This window comes from Egretta garzetta, unplaced genomic scaffold (assembly GCF_000687185.1).
Source record: "Egretta garzetta isolate BGI_Z169 unplaced genomic scaffold, ASM68718v1 scaffold465, whole genome shotgun sequence".
Taxonomy (NCBI): Eukaryota; Metazoa; Chordata; class Aves; order Pelecaniformes; family Ardeidae; genus Egretta; species Egretta garzetta.
In genome coordinates this window covers 965,851-980,325 of record NW_009259680.1, presented here as the reverse complement: position 1 = coordinate 980,325, position 14,475 = coordinate 965,851, and the positions used below count along the sequence as shown (strand labels likewise).

At 41.7% G+C, this 14,475-nt stretch overlaps 1 protein-coding gene across 2 annotated transcripts; it reads right to left on the bottom strand.

Annotated features, from left to right (window-relative positions):
* Positions 1–248: 248 nt before the first annotated feature.
* TBX19 (T-box transcription factor 19) lies at positions 249–14,249 on the bottom strand. 2 transcript variants are annotated; one of them, XM_035894027.1, is made up of 9 exons: positions 14,187–14,249; positions 13,767–13,993; positions 7,365–7,629; positions 5,362–5,496; positions 4,504–4,565; positions 3,318–3,379; positions 2,470–2,658; positions 1,465–1,597; positions 249–673 (listed from the first exon to the last, which is right to left on the bottom strand). In XM_035894027.1, exons 2-9 carry the CDS (start codon positions 13,961–13,963, stop codon positions 439–441), a joined length of 1,278 nt encoding a protein of 425 aa, XP_035749920.1. In that variant the 5' UTR covers positions 13,964–13,993; positions 14,187–14,249; the 3' UTR covers positions 249–438. The 2 variants fall into 2 exon arrangements, with proteins under 2 accessions (XP_035749920.1, XP_035749921.1); XM_035894028.1 differs by lacking the exon at positions 14,187–14,249 and adding an exon at positions 10,071–10,118 and having other exon boundaries at positions 13,767–13,832.
* Between the last annotated feature and the right edge of the window lie 226 nt (positions 14,250–14,475).

Here is a 14,475-nt window from a genome sequence, read left to right as displayed (position 1 = left end):
AAAGTCTTTAAAGCAGTGCCGTACCTTCAAATTCAAGTTGTGAGCTTGCTCACAATTTCCCCTGGACTCTGCCAGAAAGTCAGAAAGGACTTTTAAATGACATGCAAATATCCAGCTGCCACGTCTGCTTCACTCAGTCCCATGTCTGGCCATTTTTTGTGTGATTTAGAAGCAAAACTAACTATAAAGATTCTTTCTGGACATCATCCTGAATGATGCATAAAGGTTACAATAATAAGCCAGTTCCCATAATATTTCCTGCCTTTGTGTTATGCATTTTGGCTTTTCTGGCACACAAGAGGTACGTTATGGAAAGTAATGTTTGATGAAGTTGTGTTTCTGCATACGCATCCCTGCTCTGAGCTGCAATTCTAGGGGATCGTTTGCCATTTGTGTCAGTCTTGTTTGGCTGAGCTTCCCTCGTGAGCTGCCCGTCCATTAAAAGGAGTGTGAGGGTGTCCAGGCAGAGTCGGCTAGTCTGGCTAGAGCAGTTTCCCCTTGAGTTTCCACGCTGCCAGGCACCGTTCCCTGCAGAGGAATTTGGACTGATGATGCGGAGGGTAAGGGGACATTACCCCTTAGAAACATGCTTGAAGGGCTGCTGTTCACCTCGCTTCCTGAGCTGGCAACATTTACAGCACTGTTGCTCACTGTCCACAGGCAAGGGTAGTGGCTGGGAAAAAAAAAGCAGTACAAATTTAATAACTTATTTCAAAACATTTTCCCCTGCACAAGACTTACCACAGTAAAGTCAAGTGCATTATCTGCTAAAAGGCGGCTCTCCAAATCGAGTTACTGAACTACATCAGCCTTGCAGATCTTAAGTGAAAAACCACCAGCAACCATCAGACCTGGTGACCTTGGAGAGAGGAATGGAGAGAAATGTACAAAATACGTGTGAAGTTTCAAGATTTAAAGATCTTTTTCACAAATGCTTACAAATTTTAAAGAATTGCAGCTGATTTTCCTGACACCTAAATTAGAGAGGAAACGTGTACATTTATTTTGGGAAAAGAAGGGGAAATACTTGATAAACAATTGTCTCTGTAGGTCTAAATTCCAGCCATTCCTTATTTACTAGCCTACTAACAATATTTTTATAAGAGAACATGGATTAGATTGTTACATCCCTGTATGGGAGTAGGATCCTCATTTCATTCAAGAAAATACTGAGGAATACGCAGAGAAAAATAATTTGGCTTTAAAATTATCACAGATTGCAGATACCAGAGTTCTCTGTGGCTGTTCCAAGATCCTGGTTTTCAGCAGTGCTGGGAAAAAAAAAGCTCCCATTGATTTCAGAGCAGGGAATAATTAGCTTGTCAGAAAGATCTGTCCAAGTTAGGCACTTAGGATATGTTTCAAATTCTGGATGCTGATAAAAGCTTAGAACAAAGTGTGAGTCACCAGGGCATCCTACAAGCCTCACTGCTCCTAACACCAGCAGTTTTCCTGTAACCTTACCTGGGTCCAGGGCTGGCAGCTCCCTTCGTGTGTGGCACTGAGAGCAAATTAGCATGTGGAGAGGATGGCAAAGTCCAGCTGTCATGTCCTGAGAATACCTGAAGATTACTGCTGGAGCTCTCCAACAAATTAACTTGGGGGGGGGGGGGGGGGGAAAAAAAAAAGCAACAAAAGTCCTCAGTGACTATTGCAAAGACATTGTCTTAAGGCAGCAGAACACAGCTAGGCCTGAAGAAGCAATCTGATCATGAGGTTCCTAAGCATAGGTAAATGGACAAAATTCATGTGTTTTTTAAAAGTAGCAAGGTGCCGTTGTAATTCCACATGTGATATGGAGGTACAGCATGATAGACATAGGAGATGCATTTTTGCAAGTCTACCTAATAGTCTTTTCCTTAATGGTAATTGCCATATGATTGGCAATGTTTTGATACAGATTTCTTACAACTTGAGCTTAAATAGTCCCATTAAACAGGATGCCTTGCTAAATTATAATTAGCAAGCAGATTGCTTCATCCTTACTCTTGTTTCTGGCCAGTTTCCTCTGAACAAAGTAGAATCAATTTCTGGGACTCTGTACCCGGATCAAAGGAGTGAAAGGGACTCAAAAGACATTCTGGCAATACCAAAATGCCCTCATCTCAAGTCGGGTCCTACCATGTTCCTAAGGGCTGCTTCAACTTGAGAGCACAACTGCTTCATGGCACAACATTGAAAGAAGGCTCACAATTCTCTTTTTGTAAAATTGGGAGCTTAACTTTAAGCAAGATCATTCACTCTCATTTATAGTTACCAGTTACAGTGCACCCAGCTTTGTACCTCCTGTTTTGCTGCCTTAAACATACTCTGGGCATGCAGGGTTCACTGCAGACTGTTACACAGACTCATCGTGTTTTTTCCTAGCCTCGCCTCTTGCTTGTTTTCATGCTTATGCTAACCTAAAGCAAGGATCAGGCAGGCAGAGAGTGTCTGTTCCCTGGACGCAAAGGAGCATTACAGTTGTACCTGTAGGTGAATGATTTCTCTGCATGTAGGAAGGCGGGTACGGAGCAGCCCGATGCCCTCTCAGCGCTGAATATCGCTCACAGCTGTGGGGCGTGTGTGGAGCTGGCAGAGGCAAAGGCCCAGTGTACTGATAATTAGAGCTTCCTGATGCACACATGGTATCTGGGTTGGAGATCAACCAGCCACCCACTTTAAGGCAAGAGAGAAGAAAACTATTATTGCACTAAAACACTGCAATACAATAAAGAAAGTAATCAGCTGTGGCTCAGAAATACCAAGCAGATTCCAAGATACTGGTTTATGGAACAACTGACAATCAAAAAAAAAAACCCCAACCAAACAACCCCCCAAAAGCCCCCAAACCACCAATCCTAAAAACAAGACCTGAAAACAACTAACAGAAAATGTCACAAACATCAAAGAACAAATGAAAGAAAAACTATCACTAAAACAAACAAAACCCCTGCTCCCCCATTTTTTTTTACCTGTTCACCGATGAAAGGTAATTTTATAGGTGACACAAATATTCACAGTTACAAATACAAAAAAAAGGGGGAGAAAGCACTAAAATCGTAATACATCATCTTGTGTCTCGATTCCTTTTAATACTGAAAAACTGGCTCATAAGGAAAATGATCCCTCTGTAAAAACTGTCACATTATTTCCTACTGTGAGATTTCTTCAATTTTTTATTTATTTATTTTTTTTAAAAGGTCCCTTTCTATGAACACAATTCAGGACTCAGTGAATGACTGGTATGATCCAGTTAAGCAAGTCCCAAGTTCCTAGCACCTATCATATCACACAAAACTTCCAGCTGACATGAATATATGAATATGAAGCCTTACAGTGAGAATATGTCATATGTTGACCTTCCGAGACTGGTTCTGGAGCATCCTTGGGATGGTTTCTGAAAAGCAAAATACTTGGTGGTAAAACTTCTCATTGAGAAATTATAAAAGAAAGTTAAAAACAGAACCATTCACTAAAAAAATGGACAAGTAAGTTAAAAAGGAGGGAAATCCATCTTCTTTAGTCATTTGCTAGATAGCAGTAGACTTTTTGCAATCTGCCATAAAGGAAGCAGGAACTTAAGTTTCATGGCATGCATAACAATGTTCCTAAGTTTGTGTCAAATTTGGGGGCTGAACCTGGAATTCTAAATCTACCTGTGGGCACCGTTTCTGCTTGTGCCAACATCTTCAGCCTGGTGTCCCACCCAGACCAAGGCAGGGCGCTCTGCTTCCTGATCAGCCAGGCAAGCCAAAGGCCGCATTACCCCTCTGCAGCTGGGAACCCTGGCACTGAGACACAGCAGCTTCTCAAGTGGCAAGAGGAATGGGAAGAAATACAGATTCTTCTGCAGGCACGGGGGACACTTTGAATGTCAGAAGACAGCAGGTCCAAACAAAATTTAGTAACAATTATGGATGGGGATGCATCACTTGGATGCCCCACTGCATTAGCATGGATGATGCAAGTAAAACTGTGAAAGGTAAACCACAAATTGTTTCTGATGGGGTGGGAGAATCTCTAATATCTTACATAGTGAGCACCTAGAGGTTACTTCAAAATAAACACATCATACATTATCCCACAGGTTTAATAATAGCAGCATAGTTATATTACAGTTACAGTGCAATTTCTCTTGAGTTATGCTTTTTACATCTGGAGTTAACTTTTATTCTCCCCGAGCTATCAAATTCTGGGATTCACTGGAGTGTAAGTACAATGTAGTGAACATACACGGTGTATAACATTACTGGGGAAATTGACACCATCTTATTTCAGGCTTCTTCTGTAGACAGTGCTAAGTCCTAGGATCCCCAAGAGATAACTCACCCACTTCAGACCCTACTGTGATAATAATTATATAGAGAGTCTCCCCAGTAATTTCAGTGGAGTGACTCTGGCTTTAAGACAGCAGAAACAAGATTAAATTACATAATTTATCTTTCACATTGTGATGCCAGTTTTAACCATATCAGTAGCAAAATGCTACTGGAGGAAAAAAAAAAAAAAAGATTAACTCACCTTTCTTTCGCATCCAGGAAGGCTTTGGCAAAGGGATTATACTTGATTTTGAGAGCTGTTATCTTGAGTTTACAGAAAACAAGGCATGTTAGTGAAGGCAATTTGGAAGAGAGACTTGACAAAACATCTTCCAGAGTAATCCAAGTGGAACTGCCTTGGTTACCCCAACAAAATATAACCCCACACATGATGTTTTCCAGGGCTGGCTATGAGAGAGCTTTGCTCATTGCAGGGGGCTGTGTACTGATCAGTGCCACCAGTTGGGGCAGCCTAATGGTGTCGTCTAGTATGGGAAATCCTGTGGGGTGGTGAGCCCTTTCAAGAGAGTTTAAACATGGAATTCCTACCAAGTATGAATCAAATCTGCAGCAACACTAGCTAAGGGATACAGCACGTGAGTTAGCAATTGTCACAATCCAAGGCATCCCCAATTTTGGGGTGGGGAAGAAATTTTCCCATGGAACGTTGTGCTGTTCTGGAATTGTATGCATTATAAGGTGGGGGGAGAAGATAGGGTTATCATTATAACTATCAGTCATTGCTGGAGAAAGATATTGGACTTGAATTTAGGTTTTTTTTCCAATAAGGGGTTGGGATGCCAAGACAGATGGACCAGTCTGGAATAGCTGTGGCAGGATATTAAGCTAAAACCTGGCTTAGTACTGCAGCCAGACACTGGATTAGACAATGTTCTACTGCAGGGAGAAGGCAAAGTATTAGACTGGATGAAGCACTACCCTGCATGGGACTGGGGGGAAAAAGAGAAAAGGACCTGTCTGTCCATGCTGATCTTGTAGTCAACAAGCTTTAATATATCTCATCAGGGATGACCAAGAGCACAGTGTGACATCTGCCTACCTCTTCATTTTGATAGGCAGTCACAGCTATGAACTGCGTCTCAGGGAAGGAACAGTTCATCACCATCCGGTGGGGGCCTCCTACACGAACTATGTGTACCTGGGGCTCATATTTATGCAGGGAGTTCAACATTATCTGCAGAAAACAAAACAAGACAGACAGACCCCAATGCCACTCTGGTATCCCACAGCTGCTCTTTCGCTCTGGCTCTATAATAGACCAGATGTCACTGCTCCCCAGCCAGTGATTTCTGAGAGCAGAAGGACAGGTGCCTTCCTCCCTTCTGACAAACCACAGGGCTGAACAGTCAGACTTCAGTGGATTTAAAGCTTTCGATACAGCAGCATTAGTGAATATTTCTGTTAGCAGCTATGGCCTTCCAACCACTGGGCTTCCACTCCACTAGAGGCTGTTGAAAGAGTTAAAGGGCAATCCCTGTCCTACTTCTACTATCTGAAAGACTCAGAAACACCATCACAGAAATCAGGGCCAGGAGGGAGCTGAGGCAGTTGCTTAGTCATCTTTCTGGGCCAGATGAAGTGTATCTAAACAAGCCTTGGCAGATATCTCTAACCTGATATTAAAAGCTGTAAATAGCATTGGCTCCACAATACACCCTCCTCAGGAAGTCTAATATATTGCTTAGTTCTCTCTGCTGCAAGTAAGTTTTTTTTAAAAAAATCTGTACTTTGAAAAGTGCATACATATATATATAAACTCACAGATATATATGGAAGAACAGATCCATTAGCATAAAGCACTGCTAGTCCGCTCTTACTTTCTAATAATACTGCAGAAGGAGAAGCTGAAGCACAGAGTGGGGACATGGTTTACCTTAACACTGTTGTCAAGATTTCAAAAGAAAGCAAGGGGAGCTTCAGGCGTTTGTTATTTAGTGACATCTATTTAATGACTTCCATTCGGGCTCTGTTTCTCACATGGCTTTTCCTCCTGTGCTTTCTACTTTTTTCCTCACCATTTCACCTTATATACATATCACGTTCCCCTGTTTTTTTTTCCTCCAGGGCCTCTTTGACCCTAAAAGTTGGTTTCCTGTAGCTTTTTTACCCCCATGCATACTTTTCTGAGGTCCTGGATGCAGGACAAGAATTTGCAAATTCAGATCCCGTTCTATGCTCCACAGTAAATCCTGCATGCTGATTCCATGTGTGACTTAGGAAAAGTCAGGTCGTCTTTCTGTTCTCTAGTCTGAAAAATGGAGATAATTTTCTACCTAATTAGGGTACTAGGCTTATGGAGGTACCTCACAAACCTAATGGAAATAACAGATAGAGAATGTATAATATTTACATGAAAGAAATTGATTCTGGGCTGACAAGTATCATCCAATGTAGGAGTTTTGTACAAAGCAAACAAGCAAACAAAAGGTCTTGTGCAACATTTTACCTTTAGATGCATCATCAAAAATAAAATACGAAACAAACCTAATTTTCCTGTTTGCATTTTTAAGGGGTTCAAAGAGAAAGTCACTTATTTCTGGTACATGTGGTTTCTTTCCAAAGGCCAAAGCTGATTCAATAGAATATTGATAATTATCATGATGCAGAAGCAGACATAGTAATTATTTCATTTAGGAGCAGCCTTTTATTCTGCTATCTGACTCCTGCCAACATTCCACTTACACCAAACAACATGGGGGAACACAACAAAAACCTAATACCCATGACCATTTTTTCCCCCTTCTCTGAAGTCCTGTGTAAAAATCCCCAGCACACAAGACCAACTCTGAAAAGCCCCCTGATGATTAAGTAAACCACAGCACTCTGTCTCTCTTAACATCAAGAAGTCCATTAAAATCTGAAAGCGCCAATTAAGGCCTGTTTATTCCTGTTTACATTTGGCCTCCAGAGAATAATTGGCATCTGTGGGTGAAGAGGCCTGTAAGGGCCTCTATAATTACATAAATGCACCCTTGATATTTCTTGATTAGTAGGTGCTTGCAATTGAAGCCAAGAGGTGTATGGGGAAACATCAGGCCATACCTGCCCACTCCCATTGAGCTTGTTGGTAAGTTTGACTTTGCTGAAGGAAATGGCAGCTTTCATCCAATGGGCTCCAAAGTTGGGAGAGTCTGGGTGGATGTAGACACAGCTGTGGTTTGATGGCTCTGGTTTCCCAGCCGGCACCCATTCTCCATTGACATACTTCCAGCGGTGGCCATCAGTCGGGGCAAAGTCCAGCAAGAAGGAATACATGGCATTTGGGTCCAAGCCTGACACGCTGATCTTCAAAACAGGGAACATCCGCCTGGCCAGGAAACAAAAGAGGGAGGCACCACTGGGAACTGGTTTGGAAAGACTTTTCCTCAGTATGTTTGTGACCAGATGCTCACAGATTAGGTCAAGGTAAAAAACATCCTCCCTCCTTCCATCTAGCTGAAGAAGTCTCTTAAAATAAAAATAAAACGAAGGATTAACCTTTATTTCAATCATTTGGAAAAAACATGTTATCTCCAAAGTAGAGGCAATAAGGTCTTGATCATGCCAGAGTCCATTGGATCTGGACATGCAAAATACATCCTTAGGTGTGGGACAAGAAGGCATGAACAGGATTGAACAGAGTTGAAAATGGCTGGGAAGGTAGAACTGAACCACAGATTCACTGCATTAACTGCAGAATCCTATTATAAAGTACATTTATTTGGTGCTTAAGTTCCCCTGACATGCTCCCGTACTCTATCCAGCGGCTGAGTCCCACCTTGTCTGACTCTGGATATATCTTCTGAAATCATCCTGCAATCTCCAGCACTCAGGACATAATCTCAGCCAGGTAATCATTGGATTCCAGTGAGATTTATTGACCACTACTCTATACAAAAGGTTTCTTTGTGAACAAAAGTCAGTCACTTCCCTCTGATGTTTCCCATGGTTCTTGTGTTAATTCCCAGCATCTCCCACTTGAGTAATGGTTTCCAGGTAGCGTTATTCTAAATACCCTAATAAGTCTGCTACATTTTTCTTGTCTAAAAATATTTCTTTACTTTATCAGGGTTGTGTCAGGTTAGTCTGGCAAGAATCAAGTTTAATAAAATGCCTTTTTATCCCATTTTCCATTGTCTTCCACATATTTCATTATTCTTTCCTTCAAAATACATCCCGAATTCTTATTACAGGGATATATTAAAGGTCTGTAGTTAGCTGAAATGTATTTTCTCCATTTCTTACAAGCTGGTCCAGAGGAGGGCCACAAAAATGATCCGAGGGCTGGAGCACCTCTCCTATGAGGACAGGCTGAGGGAGTTGGGCTTGTTCAGCCTGGAGAAGAGAAGGCTGCAGGGAGACCTGATTGCAGCCTTTCAGTACCTAAAGGAGTCCTATAGGAAAGATGGGGAAAATCTTTTTAGTAGGACCAGCAGTGACAGGACAAGGGGTAATGGTTTTAAACTAAACCAGGGTAGGTTTAGACTAGATATAAGGAAGAAATTCTTTACAATGAGGGTGGTGAAACACTGGAACAGGTTGCCCAGAGAGGTAGTGGAGGCCCCATCCCTGGAAACATTCAAGGCCAGGTTGGATGGGGCTCTGAGCAACCTGATCTAGTTAGCAGTGTCCTGGCTCACTGCAGGGGGGTTGGACTAGATGGCCTCTAGGGGTCCCTTCCAACCCAAAACATTCCATGATTCTATGATTCTATAAGTATTCACATACTGTCCCACTACCATTACATAAATCTCCATTTTGAGAAGTCTGGTTAAAATCTTTGCCATTAGACCTTGCCCTTGGCAGTTCTTCCAGTAATTTGGTCCTACTCTTCCATATTCCCTGACCTCATCCGCTTGATCAAGAGAGGTTCTCCTGCTTTTTGTTCCACCTTAGATACAGTGTTGTCCATTACTAAGCTCTAAACATCCATCATCCAGCCTTGCCACCATCTTCTGCACTTAAAACTGAAATCCTGCCTTTGTTTAGTTTTGGGAAAATACTCAAAACATCTTTTTCCTTGAGCAGCTCTTTCTGTGGTTAAAGGTCCAATCCCACCTTTTCTCAATACCTTTTTAATTATTATTTTTTCTTTTGTAAAGGAGGTTTGCAGCAGCTCACAATTAGATGTGTGGAAGTTTTCTGTCTGTCCCAGTACTTGTGATTCATACCACACAGCTTTGAATTGGCATCTCAGTGCCTGAAGGTCTGCAGGAATAGAGTTAGTAGGGCTGCAACAGTTTCAGGAACTGGGAAAAACTTGTGGTCAGCAGAACAGAGGAGTCTCCCAGGAAAGGTATCCTATTTATTAAGTTTCTTAGCTTGTCAAGGAATATGCACTGTTACTGTGGAGGGTTACTATAGCTGTTATATATCACCTCCTACATTCTTCTTACATGCGTAAGAGGCCTCCCTGCCCCAGACACCTCCGTACTGACCTCTCCTGGCAACCACCATTTTGCCATGCCACATTTTTATGCACAGGCCAATGAATCTTCAAGCTCCTTTTCTCTACAGGTACAGAGAGATTGGTTACACAAAGCAACCACAGCAATTGCCTGAGGTCCGTGGCCATGGGGCTAAGGTAAGGTAGCTCTCTAGGCTTAGTTAGGTAGCAGTGCAAGATGGCCAAAATACAGAAGAATGGAACTGAAAATCCAGGCTGTCTCAAGGGACACCAAAAGTCTCTGCCTCCGCAGCCATATTCTCCAGTGGCCCCCAATTGCTGACAGTCTTCTATATTCCTATAAAATCCCACTCACCACTTACCTTTCTGGACACCTTTATATGGTTCTTGCTGTATACATACAGCACCTTCTGCTCACAAAAAAAAAAGACCGGATTTGAGAAATTTGGTATTTTCCATCTAATACAAATACTTGGTGATTCATATAATATAAATACTTGTTGATGAAAGGCCAGTGCAACACTGAGAAAGATATATTGAACCATGATCTTTCTAACTAAAGAGAAGCTTAGCCAAGGATTTATACACTACATTTAATGTGTGTTTCTGACACAGCTATCAATCTGGGATGTGAAAAAAGTATGGATGCATTGCTCCCTGCAGCCCCCAGACCACCTACAGTCAGTCTTTAAAGTAACACTCTTAGATATTTATCTGAAACTGAAGTGGAGGGGAAAATTCATCCACCTGAAAATTTAATTTCACTAGATTTCTCAGAACTATTTGTGTTACATACAGATTGTTAATTCTTCCACCCACGACACAGTCTTCTCTGCCTTTCTGCTTCAGAGGCTTGAGTTTATCCCCAAAAGCCCTATAGACTAATGCCAGAAGAGAATACAGGCATCATTAACTCTAACCTCCTGTATCACAGAGATTATAGCACTTCCCTGTGTTAACCCTGGCTTCACACAGTTAATCTCCACCTCACTTGAACCAGCATGTCTTGACTGTACAGATTCTAACGATGGAAAACCTACCACCTCACTTGCTCTGCTGATTAAGTGGCTTTGCTGTTAAAATCACATTTATCTTTCTTTTAGCATGGCAAATGATGCTTTCCCCAGATTTGTTTCAGTCAGAATGTTTGTTTCAATAACTGGGTAGGTACACATGTGACCTCTATTACTGCAATATCTGAGCATTTCAGCCTCTTCAATTTTTCTAGAGCAGATCTGCTACAACTACTCCACAATACAGAACTTGAGTGGGGAGATGTTTGATACCAAACTTGAATACATAGTAACCAGTAAAGTTGCCCTTTCCAGGCTTAAATACTAAAGCTTCTCCCCACCATGTTTGCCTGCACTGATCCTCTGTAGATGCTCCCCGTACACAAGGGGGAACAGTGGCATCTTCCTGCCTCCAGGCAATAATGTGGATTGCAAAGTCTCAGGATACTGCATAGCTAATACAGTATACATACAGAGAAAAAAACCGTTCAATAGGAAAATGGAGCATTTGATACTGAAATGCCAATTTAATACAGTAAATCTGAGTAAAATAGGCAACTGATTCTCAGTATATCAACTGCACCCATTGGCATGTATTTTGTGATATGGCATATGGTTTAATTTCATGGGTGCCTGTCCTGTTCAGAATATATCCATCTTCCCTGTGTACCTGGGCATATTGCTATGGCAGGTGATTATTATAATGAAGCATGATACAGCAATGGAGACATATCTGTGTATTAACACTGAAGTTGGTTGATCTAATTATAACATTTTGGGACCCTCAGTACCAATTAGAGATGTCTCAGTCACAGCAGATAGAATTGTGCATGCTAGAATTTTACACTTGAGGATCACTATTCAATCAGCCTTTCATTCTCTGGGATGCTCCTGTATCAAAATTCAGTTTAATTTTTAAATTTTGCTAACAGTGTGTCCACACAAACTGCCTTAGTTTTCACACACAGAATTTCAGACTGGCTTTTCTCATTAAACATAGGACAGAGTTTTCAAAAGCATTCATATACGCTTCAGCAAGAATGACTGAGTTAGTTCTACTGATTTAAACAGCAGCAGAATTAGATCAATATTTTTTCTATTGAGAATCTGTCTGGAGACAATCACTGAAGAATCTTGAACCTGAAAAAAACTCAGCACTCATAGGAAATTGCTTCAAGTTTGTCTTCTTTTGAATAGCATGGAGGTGTTTAGAGAGCTTTGTTGCAGGCCACCGTCTCTATTTGCTTTTTTCAGCGTGCTGATGCATTTGTTAGAGAAGATACTTTCAGAAATGCAAGAGATCCCTTTTCATAGTCCCTGATGCTACACTAACTTTGTTTAAAGCATTTATGCAGATGACAGTGTAACATACTTCTATAATTTTTGATGTTGGGATTGCTGTAGTTTGATCATAAAGAACCTGTTCCTGCCCTCAGTGACATTACTGGAGCTGTCACTGGCTTTAGGAAAAAATAGGATCAAGCTGATAAGGAGTGTATAAGTTAGAATAAAGAAAAATAAGGCATCTTACACAGTGAAATAGAAAGTAACCAGGCATATTCAAGTAATGACAGATTCCCTTATCATCATCATCAAAACATTTTATCTATGCACTCACCTAGACATTTTAGAGAGAACCAGCATCACCACGCAATCATGATTTACATGAGCTGAGATGAAAGAAACTGAAGAAACCCTGCTGGTAAGGTGCAATTCTTTGTATCAATTTAATTAATTTGAGGCAAACCTGTCTTAGCTCATTTTTAGTCACTTATGCTGCTAAGGAGTCAATTTAAGCTACCATACACTAAATGAAAGTCTACTCAGAAGTTTGCTGTAGCCTAAGAGGAATTTTTGAAGCTATTTAAATGAACTAAAAGCAGCTTCTGGGTGCAAAGCAAACCTCAGCAGAAGATTTATATCCCTATAGGTTATTAGGAGGAATCAGGATGGCAATAGGCAATGTTACACCAAGAGCTAGTATTTTGGGAAGGTCGCTGTTCTCTCACAGAATAACCTTGCTCCAGTCAACAGCAATATTGTCCACAAATTCTGCTAAATCAAAGTCTGCAAATTTAATAAAAGTCACACCATATGAGTAAATCTTTTCCTCCACCTCTTAATTCCTCTCTCCTATGCATATATCCTGAGAGGTCTTGCAAAAGAAACGTGCACGATGCTGGAGGGGGGGGGCGGGTGGCAGAGGGTAGATTAAATAAAAGCCTTAATACCACTGTACCAGTGAACCTTATTCTAGTTAGCTGCCTGTCTCTTATGAGCTGGACTCTGTTGTCAGTCCAGTTCAGAGCAGAACCTCTCTGGAGAGACTCCTTCAAGCCAACGTCTGATTTAGAATTGGTATCTTTCTCACCAGGTTTTGCACTCTTTTCCTGTGCCTTTCTGTGCTCCCCAAATAGTAAGAGATGTGAACCATTTACATCACAATATTTTGCCTTTCTAAAACTGTGTGTGTTAACCAATATTCCGCGCTTGTTTCTACCAGCAACAACTACGGACCAATAACATTGTGGGACCACTCAGGGCACCGTTTTAATTGTACCCCATTCTAGTAGACTGCTCGTACAAGCAATTAATACCCAAGGCCAGAGAGACAGGAACTGCAGCTGGGGATAACACCACCAGTCTGCTTCTGTACAGTAATTTGAGGTCTACAGGTAAGAACTTGCTAATAAAGGTTGATGATTATTAGTACAAGAAGTCATTCAGAAGGTTTTGAGAGGTACCATCTATTCCCTTGCAAAAGTTCCCTTTTTGTGCAACCTGAAGTCAGTCAATAAATTTCTCCAGCATGTTTCACAAGCAGGAATAAAGGGTGGCAGGAATTGTTTAGCAGTAACCAAAAAGGAGCAGGGACGCCCCATTCTGTTCATATGCCGGTTTTAGGGGACTGTGAGACTGCAGGGATAAAACTGTCATGTGCTCATTGCAGTTCTTTTGAGTCTGCACACAGGGTTTATTATTATACCACTTAACCCCCCTGGCTGTCATCTACACTTAGCGCACAGTGCTGAGCAGATCACTTACCTGCCGTTCTTGGTCACAATCATCTCATTAGTGACTTCCCTGAATCTCTGCCAGAGCATCGCATCCTCTAAGACAACCTGGAGCTGTTTCTCAGTGGGGTCGCCTTTGTCTCTCCCAGCCCGGAGTTCGCTCTCCACTACGCTGAGTAGCCTGGAGACGGTGCAGTCGCTGGGTTTTTTGCAGCCCAGGTCTGCCATGACGGCTTTACTGCCAGAAACTTCAGGTAGCTGTTAAAAGACAAAAATAATGAGCTAAATCAAAAACCAAGTCAGTTCATTGGGCACCGTCTGATAAACGTGCTCTCCTCACTCTTTTGCCACTGACTAGCTCTTTCCTCTGGAAGTCCCAATGGGCAGTGACACCAGCGTGTGGAGGTTTACGCACACGCTCCACACAAAAAGAGGACTATCTCCTAATTACCTGTCAGACGGTCAGGTGGGTGGCAGGCTGATGACTCAATTGGCTGCCTTGAAAGAAGAGTCCTCCATCCAAATTAGCATGCTTTTATCTTTTTTCAACCTGAAGTGGGTCTAATTGTTCTGCTTGAGAACCAGGTTTCCATTAATGAAAATTGTTTCATTTCCAGACTGAAACAATGCATGGAAATTGCGTTCACGCTGATGCGGACTCTAACTGAAGGAGCTGATAACAGTCAAGACAGTTACACAGAGAAGGTAGTCTTAAAATATTTTCACCAGGCATGTTAAAT

Coding starts and splice junctions, on each gene's coding strand:
- TBX19 (XM_035894027.1), bottom strand. CDS start 13,963: ATGGCAGACCTGGGCTGCAAAAAACCCAGCGACTGCACCGTCTCCAGG. Junction 5,497..7,364: donor AGCTCAATGGGAGTGGGCAG/GTATGGCCTGAT, acceptor TGTTTTCTGCAG/ATAATGTTGAACTCCCTGCA. Junction 1,598..2,469: donor GAGAAATCATTCACCTACAG/GTACAACTGTAA, acceptor CCCCCCCCCAAG/TTAATTTGTTGGAGAGCTCC.